The sequence below is a fragment of the Rhincodon typus genome, chromosome 2 (assembly GCF_021869965.1).
Source record: "Rhincodon typus isolate 14 chromosome 2, sRhiTyp1.1, whole genome shotgun sequence".
Taxonomy (NCBI): Eukaryota; Metazoa; Chordata; class Chondrichthyes; order Orectolobiformes; family Rhincodontidae; genus Rhincodon; species Rhincodon typus.
The window spans coordinates 130,606,691-130,626,496 of NC_063333.1; the positions used below are offsets into that span (position 1 = coordinate 130,606,691).

The 19,806-nt window shown below is 41.3% G+C and overlaps 1 protein-coding gene across 5 annotated transcripts in view; it reads left to right on the top strand.

Moving 5' to 3' along the window:
• The window catches only part of LOC109916988 (solute carrier family 12 member 7-like), a 221,865-nt gene extending 202,222 nt beyond the window's left edge, over positions 1-19,643 (top strand). For all 5 annotated transcript variants that reach the window (XM_048607652.1, XM_048607663.1, XM_048607659.1 and 2 more), the window contains 4 exons: positions 6,183-6,358; positions 9,910-9,924; positions 13,439-13,572; positions 16,272-19,643. In XM_048607652.1, the coding sequence (XP_048463609.1) occupies positions 6,183-6,358; positions 9,910-9,924; positions 13,439-13,572; positions 16,272-16,363 (417 nt within the window). In that variant the 3' untranslated portion in view covers positions 16,364-19,643. The remainder of the gene's footprint in view (positions 1-6,182; positions 6,359-9,909; positions 9,925-13,438; positions 13,573-16,271) is intronic.
• The last annotated feature ends 163 nt before the right edge of the window (positions 19,644-19,806 follow it).

A 19,806-nucleotide genomic window follows, 5' to 3' on the forward strand; every position in this document is an offset into this window, starting at 1 on the left:
CGCTCGCGCGCTCTCCCTTTCGCTCGCGCGCTCTCCCTTTCGCTCGCTCTCTTTCCCCCCTCAAGAGAGGAAAATCCCTATCATTGCATGATGTCGTTTTGATGCTGAGCTGAGGCGAGGCCTGTGTTCTGAATGCAATGCATTTTATAAACAAAGGGTCGACTGAGACGTTACTGCTGCTTAGGGAATTGACTTCAATCCCGCACAGACTGTACACTGCAGCAGTATTACCTGGGACATCACTAGTGATGGATTGTCTCCATGATCCTACTCATCACCAGGACTCAAACCTCAGTTGACTGGATATTTTGAAACGGAATAGAATGTGCCCCACCCTCCATCATCTCAGCATCGAAACTGAAACTCATCCAGTGCTTGCTTTTAGTCCTCTTTGTCAGGATATCCATGTTGGATAACTCTTGATCCATCTTCCCTAGTCCTTTACTCTCTCCTATAATATGGAAGGTTTCTAAAGACCCAAGTCTGCCCTTCCATAAGTTTGTGCTTCAGGTGACTCAGTCCTCTATTCTAACCCTGGCTGCTGTTAACCCTCGATTCAATAAAACAAACAGTTGCAAGGCACTAAATGATCAGTTGCAAAGCAGTATCTAACTTGGTGCTTAAATCTAATGCAAGGCCGTTTTTGAAGTGCTGTTTTGCTATGGTATCCATCCTTTTACCAACCTTGTGGTTTTCCGTCAGTATTGAGGACATTTGTTAAGGAACAGCGAAATAGCATGTTTGTGCAGAGAAAACAAAAAATCCCACTGGAGATCAGTGGGTCAGGGAGATTCCAGCATCTGCAGTGATTTGCTCCTATCATGTTTATGTAATCCAATGCATTTGAGTTTGTCATTTTTCCTTATGACTGTGTGTATTTCTTCTTTAAAGAAACTTCTTCTAATCGTGAGTGAGAGTGTTTGAGTGGTGATTCAAAAGAAAAGAGCCAGAACTGTAATTTTAACCTTTTTCGTACATCCCCCAATAATTGGATCCGCTTTGGATAACTGCGATGCAGTTTTTTTTTTCATGTTGGGAGTACTGACCAGTCTCCAAGATCATTAGTGGAACTGAACTCCCTCCTTCATGGCATCTGATCAAGTGGGAGGGTAGTATTTTAAGATCCTGTTGCGTTCCTAACTCTACCCCGAGGCCTGAGGGCCTCCTGCCGCCATTACCCTGTGCCCTGCCTCATCCTCAGCCCAAAGTCCCAGGTGGTTGCTGTAATCAGCAATACTCACCGCCTCCCCCAGTGGCATTGCTGCTCAGTGGAGTGACTGACCTCTAATTCTTTCCAGCTGAGCTTGGCAGGAAGGATTTCCAAGCCTGGAATCTTGGATCCTAAGGAAGGTCCACTGGTGGTTGGTTTAGTTCTCAACTGGCACTTAACACAACAGGCTGTCCCTAACACAGGCAACGTGAGCTCCTGGTGACTTTCCGGCTGGCAGGTTATGCTGCCATCTCCTCCATTTAAATATCAAGATCAAAATCTAATGTGCCAAGGAAGAAATTGACTCTAGTCACTCTTGTGCAGCACTAATGAGGAAAATGCCCCTGAAAGCTGCCAGTGTGTTGTGTCAATCTAACTAATGTGATTTGGGGCCAGGGTTGCAACCCCCAGCTGGTCTTACCTAGGTACAATGGGTTGAATAGTGACCAGTGCTGTATAATTTTATGATCTGGGGCTCCCAACCTTGACTCTTGAGAGTAACTACCTTTATGTAACAAAGGCCAGGTATTGCTCCTCCTTTTTCTGAGTCACTTGCTGCCATGGATTCTGCCTTTTGCTGGTTGCATTCCATGTTCTGAGAACTTTACCCGAGCACCTTACCACACCAGGTTCTCCTGATTTCTTTCCTCCTGCACCCCTGTCCTTTTTTGCATGTCACTCCACCTTTTTTCAAATCCTGCTGAGATAATCTTGCATCAGGTGCTTGTTAGAAGCTGCACACAGCAAAAGGTGCTCTCCTTTGTTGTTTCCCCTCAAACCTTAAATAGTGACTCTCACCTTCGAGGATCAACAATTTTATTTCCATGTGTTCGCACCTCGTAAATGTTCCAACTTGCCTTATTTATACACCACTTCCAATTCTCCTCTGTCTCACCAAGAAACCACACAGTGCAAATTCCCACCGTGTAAATCTGAGCCAGCTACCTGGCTGAATCATAGAATCCCTACAGTGTGGGAGGCAGGCCGTTCAGCCCATCAAGTCCACACCATGCCTCCAAAGAGCTTCCTGTAACCCTGCATTTCCCATGGCCAATCCACCTAACCTGCACATCTTTGGACTTTTGGGAGGAAACTGGAGCACCCGGAGGAAACCCACACAGACACGGGGAGAGTGTGCAAACTCCGTGCAGACTGTTGCCCGAAGCTGGAATTGAACCTGGTTCCCTGGCGCTGTGAGGCGACTGTGTTACCCTACGGTTGCAGCTTGCATCATGCAAATGCTTTTTCACCACAACATCCTACACGCACTATGGCCCCCATCCTCCTCGATGCTTTGTCCACACAAGTCGGAATTGGCAAACCACCAACCTCCCCATATTGTCCTGGCTGCTCTCTGATCAACAATACCTCAGCCCTTCAACCCCTTGCTCTGGAGCTCCAGGTATGTGTGACTTGCCTGGTTGCTTTGGGCTCAGGGATCCGCATGCATTCTGTGCATCCAAACAGGAATCATCGAGCATGCTTTCTAGGTGCTCACTCATCCTCGCATTTACTCAGAGCTGCCAATCTCTGTATCACATTAGAGTACACTCACTGACCTCAACATTGATTTAAGGCCTGCCAGCTTGTGTGTGGCTGGCATTGCTTCATTAGTGCACAGGGTTTCTCCGTGTTCAGCTGCAGGGTCCCAGCCCCTCCACACTAACAAGCAATGCGGGCTCAGGAGAGATAGAGGCAGACACTGTGTGATGGTAGGGAACATTAATCATTCAAGAAAGTGGCCACGTCACTGTTTGGCACAGTGCTACATCAACATCACATTGGTGGCGCGTGCCAACAGCTTGTGGTGAGCACACTATGCGTACCTCACCTGAATGGCCATGTGTGACAGTCATGGGGAGCTGGGCTAAGGGGGAGTGTAGTCAGTCACTGGGTAATGCTGCAGTCGCCTTCAATCTACACATGGTCCGCGGCTCAGTTATTCTCCAAGAATTTACATTAGAAATTATGGCCTCCATGTCATATTAGCTTCAAGTTCCCATTCCAGCGTCACCCAAGCACAGAAAATTGCTACTTTGCAACTGCCAGGTGCTATCATTAGTGGCTTACTGGCCAGAAAAACATTGTTTGTGCAGCGTCCAGTTGGACAAGGTTACATACCGCCGAGCTCCACATGGAACCATGGCAATTACTTCCCTGAGAAGCTGCCTCCCTGCCACACTGCGAGGCAGCGACTCAAAGCTTCACTATAATAAATTCAAAAGTTCCTTCAGTAAATTGGCGTCACCTTTCTGACGTTCCCCACAAACGATCTGTGTACAGGTCTAGTGGCAAACATCATGGCTGGAGCCATTGTGGCGTTATTCCAAAGACAGCATAGAAGGAGATCATGATTACTGCTTCAATAGCAACTTCCAGAAGCAGCAGGTGAAGGTGACCTATACAGGAGAGTGGCAAGACCCTGTATCTATCGGCCTTGCTGTCAATTTCTTTGGTGCTTGCACTACCTTGCAGACAGTTAATGTTATAATGCCCTCTCCTTCCCCCTGGTGGTCTTGGACCCTATAGCTCCGTTATGGGCCAGTATTTGCTGCAACGAGGTGACCAGAGGGAATGCGCACGATGAAAGGGCAGCTATTGGTCATACGTGAGCAGAGAGGTGGTGAGTTGGCTCCAACGAGTGAGAAGGACAGAGGGCAAGAGAGATTATTCATTTAGGAGGATGTGGGTGAGATCCACCCAGTGGACATGATGCATGTAATAGTGAACGTTCCCGAGCCTTGGTAAGAAGCATGTGGATTGGCAGAATTGGGATCAGTGGTAGCCTTGAGAGTGAGGCAGCACATGGTGGAACTTATCCTTACAGAGCACAGAAGATCATTGACTTGTTTCCTGCACTCTTCATTGCACGCAGAACACAGCACTGACCAGGGCTGCAATTCGTCGAGGCTGACTTAGTCTGGAGCCTTGGCCCCTTGTGATAGTTGGCTGGCGAAGGGGCTATCCTCCCCACCCAGTTTCCCAACATTGCAAGGCCCCTATCCCTGATGCCTGGAGTGACTGGGCCATGCGTTTTGTGTTGAGGGTCTAGTGCCACGGTGCGAGTGATGTGCAGCTGGCCTTTAAAAATGGTGCCAGAGGAGGGGAAAACCAAAAGTCCTGGCAGTGGTGAGCATTTCTGCCTGATTTCCCAAGGGAAGGTGTCCAAGAGCCTGGTTGCATAACTGATGAGGTAAAGAACAGAAGGTTCTGAGAGAAGTTGTTCTGAGCCACAATGAAGTGGGCACCATGCATCTCACTTGATATAACACAAGTCCAAATGGGAGATTTCCACCCTAAGTGCTGATTCATTCAACTTTGAATTTGAATTGGCTTTTTGAATAAGAATTAGCTTTATTGTCACATGTACTCACATGAGTGTAGTGAAAAGTTTACAAGTTGCAACTTATGGCACCATCTTGGGTAGAAAAGTACCTAGGTACAGATTTTTGAGTACAAATACCTGGGGGAGTTAGAAAAATAAAGAAATAAGAAGTTCAACATTACAGACTTCCAAAAGTACAACATTGTAGTGATAATTTAGAAAAATGAAGAAATAAAAGTTCAGAATAAGTCTTTCCACAATAATATAATAAAGGGGGAAAATATTAAAAATTAGTTTCAGCAAACAGCACTTAGAGATCCAGTATGTGAGGAATTTGTAAAGGTGATGTGGTAGATGTAGTGAGCTAGGGAAGAACAAGTGTCATTAGCTCATTTGTTCCCAATAATGTCCCCAATGTGTATTTTTTTCACCCAACCTCATGTTTGGATTAATTGTTGAGTAATTGAAAAAAGATTGGATTTGTCATCGATTTAGTCAACAATTCCATTATTGCTACAGGGACGAAGATGGCAAAATAGAATTGCCAGATTATCAAAGATTGTTTTCTAATTGAATCTTTCTCCATCCATCTCTTCCCTTTTCCTTGCCTTTTCTCTGTTTGAATATATATTTGAATTACCGGGAATTATCATCCAGCAGTAAAACATTAAGTTTGCAGACAGATATATCTTTATTGTATGTCACAGCTCAACACAGACTGTTTCTAATCGCTGTACTGTTGCGTCCCACACTGACACTGATACTGTTAAGACTGACTGATTACAAATAATCGGCATCAACAGGAGTGATCTACAGTCAGTCATTATAAGGTTATGAATTTTCAAAGTTCAAAATACTGCAGCAAAAACCTTCATTTCACTGCTTTCGCATCACGATTAGTATTCGTATGTTGTTAAATCACTTCTTCTGTAAGTCACGTATCTGTCAAAAAAAATCAAATAAAATTGCAGTTCCTGAGTTCTGTTGCTATACCTTTCTATGTTCAAAACTTTTCAATGCTATGTGTTTGAAAGCTTTTTACCCAATGTACAATAATTGACTAGAATTGCAATAAAAGCAAAATGCTGGAAATGCTCAACAGATAGAGATGCTTGAGATCAAGAACTTTTCATCAGAACTAGAAAAGGTTGGAAATGCAATAAGGTTAAAGCAGGATCCAAGGCAAGGCAAAGGTGAGATATTAGAGAACCAAGTGGCAGAAAAGATGATGTAAGTTAAACCCGTGATTGGTGTAAGTGGAAAGCCAAGAGGATAAGCAAGCTTGAAAAGATCGATGGAAGTTCTGTCCGAGGATGAGAGCGTAACTTTTTTTTTTGTCTTATGCCATCTGAAATAAATAAATTTACCATGGTATATCTCTGAATTTGCTAAGTAAGGAGGTCTAAGTCAGTCTGAATCTTAAATTTGCAAAGACAGTGGGTTGGACCTCATGCAGCCAGTCTGTAATCGGTGTTGATGTCATCGAACCTCCTGGCCAGCCAAGAATGGCATTAAGCATAATTTTGGTGATGTTGGCCCACATGAAGGCCAGTTGAATGACTGACTATTTTTCACATGGTTCTGTACGATTTGGGCTCGTACTGATTTGGTGATTGTTGTTTCCTTTCGGGCTTGTTTTTTTTTTAGGCCCAGCTGATACATGACCGGAATGCAGCGGGCCACTCCTCTGGCACTGATCGGCTCGCAGTTCCTCCTGAAGGAGTACACATGACCTGGACCAAAGAGAAAATTACTGCAGAAAAGAACAAAAATAAAGAATCTTTATCGCCAGAAGGTGTGCGAGATATTTTTAACATGAAACCGTAAGTTGTTTTCTATTATGTTTTGTGTTCAGCCTCATTGGTCATAGCTCTTTCCTGTTTAAGTGAGTTTTAAAGTATAATCTGAAATGGGTATTAAATTCACACCTGTTCTGAGAACTGTTTAGGTTGGTTCACAGAACGGTTTTTGAGAATTTCTCGAGTCAGGGAATACCTAAGTTCAAACTTGCTTGTTAACCCCATCAGCTGATGCATATTCAGAGTGAATGGACAAAGGGAGCTTCCAGAGGAACAGAATGGACATCTCACATGTCCTCATGTGAGCACAATTTGAGGCCTGATTGCTAGAACAGGGCAGTCATAGAATCATAGAATCCCTACAGTGTGGAAGCAGGCAGTTTGGCCCATTGAGTCCACACCAACCCTCCAAAAGGACAATTTTAACCAGACTCTGTCCCTGTAACTCTGCATTTTCCATGCTAATCCACCTAACCTGCACATCCCTGGATACAATGGGCAATTTACCATGGCCACTCCACATATCCTGCACGTCTTTGGACTGAGGGAGGAAACCAGAGCATCTGCAGGAAATCCATGCAGGCACAGGGAGAATGTGTGCAAATTCCATGCAGTTGCCTGATGCCACAATCGAACCCAGGTCCCTGGCACTGTGAGGCAACAGCACTAGCCACTGTGCCACCCTCAAGATAGTAGGAGCAGTAGGCTCCCACTGTTAAAAGCCTAAAGTGAGCCACTTAAGTTTTTATGCTGCCCTGTGCCTAGCTGTCAAATGATAACCTTAATGAACAAAACTACAAGTAAAACAAGTCCTGAATGATTCCTGTCTAAAATAACATACAGCCTTATCCACTGACAGCTTTTATCAGTCGATTTAAAGATATGGATGTTCCAGTTTTACTTCATTGCAATTTAAATGTCATGTAAAGCTTGAGTTGTTGAGTAAACATCCAAATTGGACTCTTTTGAGCGTGTATTCGTTCATGGGCTGAATCAGAATGATCAAAAAGCCCTGGGTTCAATGCTTGGATTGTAATGCATGAGTTCAACTCAATTTGGACCCTATTGCAGGGGATGGGAAGGCTCAGATTTCAGATGTATATTGTTTTGTCAGGGCAGGAGAGATTTCTTCGCCCAGAAAGTGGCAGGCCTGTGGAATTCTGCCAGAGAAAGCAGTTGAGGCCAAACACCAAATGCTTTCAAGGAGTTAGTTTATATAGGTCTTTAGGCTAAAGGAATCAAAAGGTATGGGGAGAAAGCAGGAGCAGGGTTATGTTGGGATGGTCAGCCATGATCATATTGAATGGCGGAGCAAGCTTGAAGGGCCGAATGGCCTACTATTCTACCTGTTTTTTGTTTGTTTGTATGGGACGGTTGAATACCTCAATATTAAAAGCCGACTTAGTAATAAATCCTGATGTGTTTCACTGTGTGGAGATATTTCTAGGTATTCTAATTAGTTATTTACAGTTAATGCAGTTAATTACAAGAGAAGGTGATGGCTTAGTGGTATAATTGCTGGACTGTTAATCCAGAGACCCAGGTAATGTTCTGTGCACCTGGATTCAAATCCTGCCACGGCAGGTAGTGGAATTTTAATCTAAGAATTAAAAGTCTAACGATGACAGATTGTCGGAAAAGTCTATCTGGTTCATAAAGTCCATTAGGGAAGGAAACTGCCATCCTTACCTGATCTGGCCTACAGGTGACTCCAGACTCTCAGCAATGTGGTTGACTCTTACTTGGCCAGAAGCTGGGCAATAAATACTGGTGTAGCTAGTGCCAACTTCATCCAATTAATGAATTTTTTAAAAAAAAAAGTCACTGAGCACAAAAAATGAACTCGTGCAACAGCTTGGACCCTTTTTTAAGATACGGGTGCTCTAAAGTATGACAGTGCTGTGGCTTTGAGGGTATTTTGTCTTTTTTTTAAAATGACAGGTTGTAAGGCAGAGGTGAGGAATAGTCTACTGAAACCACTAAAAACAGCTTGTACAAACCTTGAGGGCTTTTTAAAAAGTTGGAACAATAGAAGCAGCCTGGATGGGTGTGGCCGGCTCTCAGAGACCACGATTTCTTCTCTTTTGTTTAGTTTTTTTTTAGGTTTAGCTTTGAGCAGTTGTTGTGGGTTTGAAGAAGTAGAAGCTATCTTTTCCCTCTCTCGGTGACAGCTAGGAGCTGGGGTTTCTCTTTGCTGCTGGGTTACTTGTGAGACAAAGCTGTTTTTCTGAATTTGTCTTTTTACCTATGGATGTTACTATGTTGGAACAGTTAATATTTTTTATTCACTTACGGGATATGGGCGTCATTGCTGGGCCAGCATTTACTACCTATCCCTAATTGCCCAGAGGGCAGTTAAGAGTCATCCATGTTGCTGTGGATCTGGAGTCACATGTAGGCCAGACCAGATAAGGATGGCAGTTTCCTTCCCTAAAGGACATTGATGAACCAGATGGGTTTTTCCTGACAATCAACAATGGATTCATGGTCATCATTACACTCCTAATTCCAGATTTTGTTTTTTTCAATTGCATTCAAATTCCACTATCTGCTATGGTGGGATTCAAACCCAGATCCCCAGAACATTACCAGCTTCTCTGGATTAATAGTCTGATGATAATACCACTAGGCCATCACCTCCCCTAATTAGTAATTGTTATTATCTACAATTCTGTTATGTTTTTCAATAGAGTTAAGTTACTCTAAGTTCTTCTTTCTTGTGTTGTATTTTAAATATTGTGTGTTTAAATAAATTATATTTTGCTTAACACAGTAGTTTGACTAATCAAATTGCATCTGGAGCACAGCATGTTACATTTGCCTTTAAAATAAGGAAAGATTGGAGTCTAGGCTACCTTCAGATATTTTGTAGGGGTCTGATCTGGTCCATAACAAAACATGGTATTTTGTAAGTGAATCATTTTATAGACAAGAGAAGAGGAGATGTTAACACTGGGTGGGGCTGGAATTGGGTGGATTTTCTTGGTGTGACTGATCCCCAGATACAGTCCCCATTCCTGAGATTTTACAGTCTTGCCAACAAGCCTTTCAGACTGTATAAGGAACATTCTGGTTTCCCTGCTATCCTACGATCTTTCTTCCCCACCCCTCCCTTTATGTGAGACTCTGTCTAAACTGAGATGCTTGTTTAACCAGTCCTCACCTGCTGGTTTGCCTGTTTCTTGCCTGTTTTGAGGTGGAACAATGGTAGTTAACCAGTGGGAAAGGCTACTATGACTAGTCACCACTGCTGCTGACTCAGCAACTCCTCCCGAGTTAAATCTGCCTGTTTTGGAAAACATGTTGGTACTCGCTAGTTTTGTCATAACATTGTCAAACAAGGATGCGTGTGAATCACAATAAACCAAGCATTAGCTGTGCCAGAAAACCATTGGGAGGAGACTGAGTTACTGTAAAATCAGTAAATTGCATTATCGTGGCTCATGAATTTTTAATACAGTACTTTAGAAATGTAATATTCTTTCCTACGTTGCTTGATTTTCTGGAATTGGGAACAAACAGCCTTAATGTTGAACATGCAATAACTGCCATTTTCTTTCTCTCTGTTGTTTCAGAGAATGGGGAAATCTGTAAGTCACGTTTTACTTCGAATTTAATCTGTGCTCCTTTTGTGTGTTTTGTATTTGTAGATTTGTCCTTAACAGCACGAGGTTTTCTCCAAAAGCTTCAATAACTGCAAACTGCGCATTTGCTCTCTCTTCAAATTATTCTAGAGAGTAAGGGCTAACTGTGTTTGCACTAATTCAATTTGGACATTTTAATATACTAAAATTGTTTTCTCTGTTTATTTCTAAATAATTTGCATATTCAAGTCTGGATATTAATGTGATATCCACTGCAGCTCCATACAGAGTCCGTATGTTTCAATTTACTTTCAAGATTTCCCAGATGTTTGAATCAACTATTGTTGAGTGACCGAGTATTGACCAAAGGAATGACCAGATCAGGAGCTGGTTCTGCCAGTGGTCACCCATGCTGTTTCGGTCTCTCTCCCTCTTACTGCCTCCATAAACTGGAGCTCATCCAACCCACAGCTCTCACTAAGTCCTGCTCACTGACCTATGCTGGCTCCCAGTCAAGCAATGCTTTAAAATTATAATTCTCCATCTGTTTTCATGTCCTTTTTATGGCTTTGTATACCTGACAATATTTGTATCAAATAGTCATTTGGTAGCGCAGAAGTTGACTGATTCCAAAAACAGACAGATTTCTGAGACCTTTTTAACTTGCATTCATTAGGACAATTTGCAAGAAATACTAATGTAAAGGGAAAATAATATTTATTCGTGAGGACTCCGTTAATCTATTGGCAATTGGACTCTGGTACAGATGTTGCCATGGAGAATGCACCAGTTAACGATGATTTTACCCAGTGCCCAAATAGATGGTGTTAGGATCTCCATCTTCCTAGTTCTTGTAGACATCTTTGGTGTGTGTCGGAAATGTCTGCGATGGTGTAACATTTAACCTCCTACCCCATGCATATTGCTGGTATGATATGTTTACCATATTTGAATCTACATATAAGAATTTCCTTGCATGTCTTAATGGGTTCCATCTTGTGCTGAAATTTGTCATTTGAAATAGAAGTCAAATGATGTCCCCCTCTTTGATGTCCTTGTTGAGAAATTGGCCAACGGCTTCTCTATTGCTGTCAACTGCAAGCCTACTTTTACTAGTCAGTATAAACATTGGCATTCCTACGGTTTGACATGGTATAAGATTGGCCTTACCTTGTTAACAGGTCCCTAACCATTTGTTCACTGTACAAGCATGATACCAAAATAGGGTTCATCAAAGCCATCTTGTGAGATAAAGGCTATATTGATTGGATCATTCTTGCTGTATATCATGCAAATTCATATGGGTCTAAGGCCATTACCTCTGTTCCTGAAAAGTGCCCATTCTACCTCAAATTTCATTAGATGGCTAAGATGTCTCAAAGCAATGGGTGAAGCTAATTCTGTCATGCCTCTACTACGCATTAGTAACACAAGTGTTTGCTACTAGTAGAATGCGACTGTAAGCCAAAACTTCATTTTACCAACTACACAGCTGAATAATGTGGTATATGGTCTTTAGTGCCAACTGATTCAATCAAACAGCATATCCTTTTTGGTTATGCAAGAAGCAACATACTGAACGTACCTAACCAGCACATGCTTGTAAAACCTGCAACACACTATCCAACATTAGATATTATGCCACGATTGGACAACATTTGCTAAATAATCCTAACACTAATTAGGACAGGTGGTCAGGTTTGCACCACTGTGCAATTGGATGTATTAGAAGTTGAATAAAATACCACAGGGCCCTGTTCTTTGCAAACAGGAAGGAAGCACTGCATCTGCATCTGTTTCAACTCAACAAAATAATTGGCAGTAATTCTCTGGTTCACTTCTCAGAGCAAGACTTGACCAATGTGTCTCGTTCAAATTTTAAAGCATGGCAGTTAACTGTCAGTCATCATTAACTAGTGAACTCTTCATGGAAACACCTACCAGTCAGGATCCACTTGCCAACTAATCAGCATTCTCCTCTCACACAGGCATAAATGTTACTTTCTTGTGAACTGTACTGGTGAGTGCTAGACAAAACTGCATAAAATGTCTCTCTTTCAGCAATATATCTGTAACCACTTCTGACCTGTACATTGTGGGAATCTCTAGTTTTCTTTACACCTCCATTGATGGAAGTAACTTCAGGTATCTAGGCAGTAGCTCTGGAATTCCATCTCTAAATAACTCTCTGTCTCCTTCTTTTGAGATGCTTCTTAAAATCTATCACTTTGACCTAAGCTTGTTAACTAATCTGTTACTTGTAGAGAGGGTCCAAACTCAAAAGACCAGACATCACTAATCACCATGTGGCTGAAGACCAGATTTCTGCTTGGAGCAATGCTTTGACCCATTATTATGCATGTCTCAATGAAGCAGTGGTCTCACACTATGGGACAAACTGCCTTCACCTTATATCCATGCCTGCCTCAAGGGAGCAGACTGATTGATTGATTGTCTGGAAACTGAGTGATTTTATTGACTTTTTCTCATTCATTTTTCTCCTCCCTAATCTCTGGGCACTGAGGCTGAGAGTATTGTTCTATAGCAGGACGCTGGATGGGAAAGACTGTGTAGTTGTCTGGCAAGAACCAACTGAAACAATCTAGCAAGCCACTTACAAAAACAAAGTTGCTGGGAAAGCTCAGCAGGTCTGGCAGCATCTGTGAAGGAGAAAACAGAGTTAACATTTCAGGTCCGGTGACCCTTCCTCAGAACTTGTTCAATGAAGCCATGGGATAAGTCCCCTTTTTAAAATGAGAATATCCTTTTCCGTTCACTAAGCAATAGCATGATGAAGAAATGATAAATAATATTTTTTTGTTAAGAGTCTATCTCCATTTCCAAGTAGTATTTTTACCTTTTAGTTCAGAACAAAATATTTTTCGTTAGAAGCTTTAATACATCCAATCTGTGGTAGATCTTGCACAATTGGGCTCCCTCTCAAAAAAAATTATAATATTTAATCTTTTAATATGGTAGCCTTTTAGGTTAAGCAAACATTGAAACTTTTGGATTGTGTGGGCTATAAGGACTAGCAAATATTTACTCGTGCATGTGTTTTGTACATGGAACTTGTATGCATGACACAGATCTTGAAGGTTTTCACATCACAATAATGCTGTTTTGGTGTTGCGTGGGGTTAATGGTAGGCAATGATTAACTGTGCTTGAATGTATTTTGATTTAGATGTCTGAAATCTGGATATGCTTTGCATGATTCCTTAATATCCTTTTGGCAAAGGCATCATGCCACCCCTTACCCAGTCTGGCTCATGTTTTACTGCAGTAAAAAAGCTGTACAGAAAAGGCTGATCAACTTCCTCATTTCCCATTGTGCTAAATGAATGAAGTTTTTCGAAATGCATTCTTTGTTCTGTGCATGATCAATTAAACTTAGTGACTTTTCCTTTTTAATGTAATCAAGTTAGGATGGTTAAGTAGATGATAACTTTGTTGTACTGCTCTTCCTGTCATCTGGTCTAAGTCATGCGTTTATCAAGAATCAAGTTTTCCTCCTTCAGGAATCAGTCCAATGTTAGGAGGATGCACACAGCAGTGAAGCTCAATGAAGTCGTTGTTAACAGATCCCAGGATGCCAGACTTGTGTTACTGAACATGCCAGGTCCCCCCAAGAACAGACAAGGAGATGAAAACTGTATCCTTCTCATTTCAGCTGTTACCCTTGGTGCTTTACAAAGAAACACGAACACTGTGGGTAGAATTGAGTGCTATTTGTAATATGCATTAGTATTCACTGCTCGGGCTATCCTTTTGGACAAAACTGCTTCACGCAGTACATTGTGCAGTGCTCTTCTCACTCCTGAGAATTGCTTTAATCTTTTCTCTGCCCTTGACTTCTCAGTCACTTATTTTGCATTCTGTTGACCAAATGATCCCAAAGAAGGTTCTGAACTGTCCAGCATTTCATTAATCTTCTCATCAGTTCCCCCTCCAACTTCTAGCGAATGTAACGAAATCATTTGAGAACCTTGTCACTAACTTAGAGTCTGTTTATTCTGCTTCACTTGGTTCATACCCCTATTTCCTTGGCCATAACCCAAACTTTTCTGCCAAGTCCTTACCCCACAAACACTGATTCTACACCCCTGTCACTTTCTTCTACACCAAATACCCCAGCCTCCCTTTCTGAGCTTATCTCGTAGCGAGATCTGGTTTCATTCCACTCTTGATCATTCAGGTAGGCGATGACCTAGTGGTATTATTACAGGCTTATTATTCCAGAGACCAAGTCAAAAGTCACACGACACCAGGTTATAGTCCAACCGTTTTGTTTACAGTCAGAAGCTTTCGGAGCGCTGCTGCTTCGTCAGTGATTACAAATAAATTTGTTGGACTCTAGCCTGCTGTCATGTGACTTCTGACTTTGTCCATCCCAGTCCGATACCAGCACCTGCACGTCATCCAGAGACCCAGGTAATGTTCTGGGGATCCAGGTTCGAGTCCCGCAATGGCAGATGGTGGAATTTGAATTCAATAAAAATCTGGAATTTTTTTTGTATTTATTAAGAATCTAATGATGACAATAAATCCATTGTCAATTGTTGGAAAAACCCATCGGGTTCACTGTATCCTTAAGGGAAGGAAACTGCCATCCGTCACTGTCTGGCCTACATGTGACTCCAGACCCACAGCAATATGGTTGACTCTTAACTGCCCTCTGGGCAAATAGGGATGGACAGTAAATGGCAGTCTAGCCAGTGGTGCCCTCATCCCATGAATGAATTAAAAATACAATTCCAATTCCCTTCCTAGCTTCAGATATCCAAATTTTAATTATTTACTCTCCTTGGACATTTAATTTCTGTTGCAAAACTGTACTTGCTTCTCCTTTTTCAAAATAGCTATGATGTTTAGAGCTTAATAACAAGATAAATTCTCGTCAAAAAATCTTTTATTTTGTTGCACCACCAGATACATTGGGTATGACCCATTCATGGGCATATTAACTCTTCAAGGACTTCAATGACCTCCTTTCTGAGTTGACAAGCAATAAAGGGAGAGTCTGACTTTATAAATGAGAAATCGAGCTGTTTTATTTCCTGACTCAGAGCGTAGACTTTGATTCGGCAGCTCAGACATGAATTTCTTTTGTCTGTTTTAAAGGTGTCAGGTTTCTGCAGATGAGGCAAAGGGTGTGCAGATAAAGGTCTAGGTGTAAAATAATTATTTTAAAAAATTCATTCACAGGATGAGGGCATCTTGGTTGCGCAGAGGGCAGCTAAAAGTCATCCACATTGCTATGGGTCTGGAGTCACATGTAGGCCAGACCAGATAAGGATGGCAGTTTCTTTCCCTAAAAGACATTTAGTGTCATAAAGGCAATTCTCCTCATGACTTCTCTGGAAGGGAATATTGTGTTGTTTTTTGTTAACCTCTCTTTGTCCGACACCTCTCAGGAGATAGTAGCTCTGCCCAGTAAGAACATTTAACCACATTTGGTTATAATATAGAGCTCCTCTTGAATATTAATTTCTGTTTGTTGTCCGACTTGATGGCCTTTCAGTGGTTAGAATTTAAGCAAGTTGTTAATTGAGAGAGTATGTGTTATAAAGGCACTTTTACATTTAAATACATTGATCTCTTGCAGTGCACTAAAACAGCCAGTCCGGTTCTCTGTGGGCCGTTTTAGCTTGTCTTTTTTTTTTAATTACACTGGAAATGCTCATGAAAATGAGCAAGAGTTGATGTCATTTCAGTCTGATTCTGTAATGTTTTTGGGGGTCTCCAAAAACTGTCGAATTCATGTTGGAATATGCTATAAAATGCAGGGAAAAAGCACAGGCCTGAATTCTGATTGATCAAGGTGTCTATGGGATACTGTTAAGTGTTAAAGGACAGTTTATTCAAATATCCTGTATCAGGGGAGGTGACGGCTAATTGGTATTATTGCGTAACTGTTAATCCAGAGATGCAGATAATGTTCTGGGGGCCCAAGTTCGAATCTTGCCACAGCAGATGGTGGAATTTGAATTCAGTAAATTAAAAAAATCTGGAGTTAGGAGTCTGATGACTATCAATCCGTTGTCAATTATTGGGAAAACCCATTTGGTTCACTAATGTTCTTTAGGGTAGGAAACCGCTGTCCCTGCCTGGTCTGACTGACTTGTGACTCCAGACCCACAGCAATGTAGTTGAGTCTTAATTGCCCTCTAGGGATGGGCAATAAATGCTGCCTAGCCAGTGACGCCCTCAACCTGTGAATAAATATTTTTTTAAAAATCCCTTTCTTTGGTTTTTCCGTGATCACAGCTTGCCTTCTATCGTTTTCAATGAGTATTAGTGTTTGACCAATTTCTCAAGGATTGTGTATACCCTTGACTTAAAACCTGACAGACATGGAGTTTCTGGAGGTGCTGACTGAGGGCTTGAACAGAGTCCTGATGGTACGAGGTGGTGGCAGTGAAGTGATCACTATTTATTCATAAGGCTGCTGCGTTGTCATGAAGCACAAATACCAAATGTGATGCCAACAAATTTCACCAGTGACGTTTGGCTTTTGTGTGTCAGGGGATGTTTGGGGGATGGTTGCTTCTGTGTGTCCTTTGCTGCTCGGATTTTTTTTTTGGTTGTGATTAGAACAGAGAAGCATCTTGATGCTGAGAAGACTTCCACACGTGTTCTGGACCATGATGGAGTGACTGGAGTCATTGCTGCACGGTTTCTTGATGGAAAGAGGGGGGATAAAAAGCACTTGCATCGTGTGAACAGAAGACTCAAGTTTGTTTTCTCTCTCTGAACAATTCTGTGCAAATTCTATAGGTGTATACTACTGTTAAGAATGTTGGCATATTCTTAGATGCTTAGTAATCAATGGTTATATATCTGTGCTGCTTTCACAGAAACAGTTGCGTAGAAGCCAAGAAATATCAGGACCATTTGGGGAGAAAAAGATGAGAATGCATTTTGCAAAAGTGTTTGTTTTCATTGTCTAAATAAATGCAAAATTCCTATTTTTTTTTCTACTCAATCTTGGTTTTGCCAGGACAAACACACCCGCGGTCTGAACTCTCTCTCCAGGCACTTGCTAGGGCTGATCACTAGGTGGCCATCCTGCTCTTTTTAATCTTACCCAGGAGCTCCGCATTTGGCGTCTCCCCTCACTGTTGCTCCGTTGCGATGGGGAGAAGCCTATCCGATTGTTGAGAAGCCCACGCTGTTTTGTGGGTACTCTTGTGCCACTTTACTTTTTCGTTTATTTTTAAACCAGTTTAAACATGAGTTTAGTTTCTTGAGGGAAGATGGGCTTGAATGACAGCCTCATTTTTACAAACACACGCAGTATAGTGCAGATGGCATGAGTTTTAATGCTGGAATGTATTATATATAAAGTACTTTGTCAAATACTTTTCTATAAGTGAAAAGCCAGCATTAAATGTAGCAAGGTATGAATTTTTAAACTTAGTTTATGCTGGAGTGCTGTTTCTTAAACTAAGAAACTGTTGTCTTGATTAAATGACCATAAAGATTAAAATAATGGGTATTAACCTATTTACTAGCCCAGAATAGAAGCTGGATAGGTACTTCAATTTCCTTTGTTTTCTACATACTGTACAAATGTACATCTGGGATCTCTACCTCTTCGTTTCCAATGAGAATTGGGTGGGTTTCATACCAAGTTTATATATAAAGGACTGGATATCCACCCTACAAGACTTATCCCTCTGTTCATGATTGACACTGCAAGAAGAACTCTATCTTCTGCATGAGGATTTTTGGTACATAAACTTGTGTGATTTTCTCTATGCTAATGTTCTAATTGAGATGATCTATCCCAAAGGTTCACTTTATTTTTATAGAAATGAAGAACTGAATGTGGTACGTTTTTCTTCTGAGCTTGTTTTTTTTTGTTTTTGTTTTTGTTCTTGTTCAGTTTGAACCCATCTTGAGTTGCTCACTGTAAATCACCTGGTTCCTGTTTTTCTGACGCTCCCAGTGCTGGAACATATTTAGCAGGTGTATTGTCTCCCTGTATGGGTTAAGTAAAGTGGTTTAAAATGTACGAAGATTTTCCAAAGTGCTTTCACATCAAGGCACATGGGCCATTTATTTTGACCTTGGCTGTTGGCACAGGCCTGGCTGTAGCTATGGGCCTGGTCCTGAGTCAGCCCAAGCTGGACTTGCCCTGTGGGCATAGCTTCTCTGTCACAGAGCCCGATGAGACCACTTTTGTCATTCATGTTATTATAAAATTAACACTTAGTCTCTCATTTCTCTTGTGTAACTGCTATGAATTATTTTATACATTGGTTGGTTCAGCTTCTGTTTGGTGATGGGACCCTTCCTCCATATCCGATGCTACATTCAGTCGATGTTCTGTTCATACGTAGGCATCTTGCATCAATTTTATATTAATCATTGCTCTGAATGCTGGCTAAACTTTCATAGCTATTCTGAGGTGAGAGATCTGCAAGATTCTGCACAGATTGACCTTTAGTGAATCCCGTTTCACAAGTGGTGACTTTTTTTTTGTCTTGTTGCTAGGTCATTTCTATTAGGTAAGAGAAAACCAGAATGCAGTATTTTCTGTTCACCGGCTTATTTGGATAACTTAACTGTTCAAAAAACAAAGTCCGTCAGCTTGATTGAAGTAAAATCAACTCAAACGTTTGCCATATATAAAAAATTGACTGTTACAATTTGTTGTTAACTCAATTGCACTTATGCTTTGCAATGAAATGACCATTGTTGCAGAATACTGCGAAGGAGAGCCTTTGATCTGTGGCCATGTTTGTGTATGTTCCACACCTTTTACCGTTTTGAAAGTGTGGGCTCTGATTTAAAATTCATGGGGAGCATGTGTCACCAAATATTTTATTAAAAATGTAATAAGTTTATGTTCTCTCTGTAGCCCGGTCAGATCAACGATGAGCTTTTCTCCCTAATGGTAAAGAAATTGGATTAGGTAGTTTGGGTAACCTTTTATAGGAAAACACTCCCATTACTTTGGGCCCAGCTAATGGAATTTTCCCAGCCAGGTTGCATTTTTTTGAGAGGAGCTTGTTCTCTCGTTCCTAAGTTTGCATTGTACATGGGAATGTATATACATATACTTGATGATGAAGAGAGAGATCTGGAGGGTCTAATTTGTAACAAAAGCTTCTTAATTCTTTTGCATCAATCCTCCATGTGCTAGAGGTGTTGAGATTGGAGCTGTCTGCATACCAACAGATTTGGGAAATTGTAATCCAGCTATAGGTACTTGACAAAACTATATATTGGCAGAAAGCTTTGGGAGGTTACGTTGTGATTTGAGATTGAGACTACATGTGTAAAGTTCCTTTAGCGAAGCACAGATCACTGGGAGCTGCAGTTTTCAAACAAAAGTTTTTCACAGGCCCTTTCACACATGCATAAAGAATGGCCAAGTGATGCACTGAATAGACACATTTGGTGTGAAGTTGGTCTTTTATTTCTAGTTCTTTTTTTAAGAGTCTAATTTTTAAAATTACCAGCCTTCGTATATTAGTTGCATCTTTTGATGAGTAATTTAAACTAGTTGTAATCACTACTCATGCCAGTTTTGGTGGGGTAATTTATTTGGGCTATGTTTTATTTTCTGTGGGGAGGTGGGATGAACGGAACAGGGTTTTACAAAAAGACTGGTGTAAGTGTAACTAAAACTTAGCAAATGTTACAATTGTATAAATAACCACATGTATTTAACAACTTGACATTATGAAATTAAATTTCCAACCTTTCTAAAGACTTCTAAGTACCATTTCTGCGTGAGTAAAATAAGTTATATACTATCTCCGTTTTAAAGCTGTTTTTTTTTCTTCTCACTGTGTGGGAGTGGGAGCAAAGTGGTTATGGTTTGCTACATGATTTGATGACATAGCATTTAGGATTCATTCTCTCTTGTTAATGA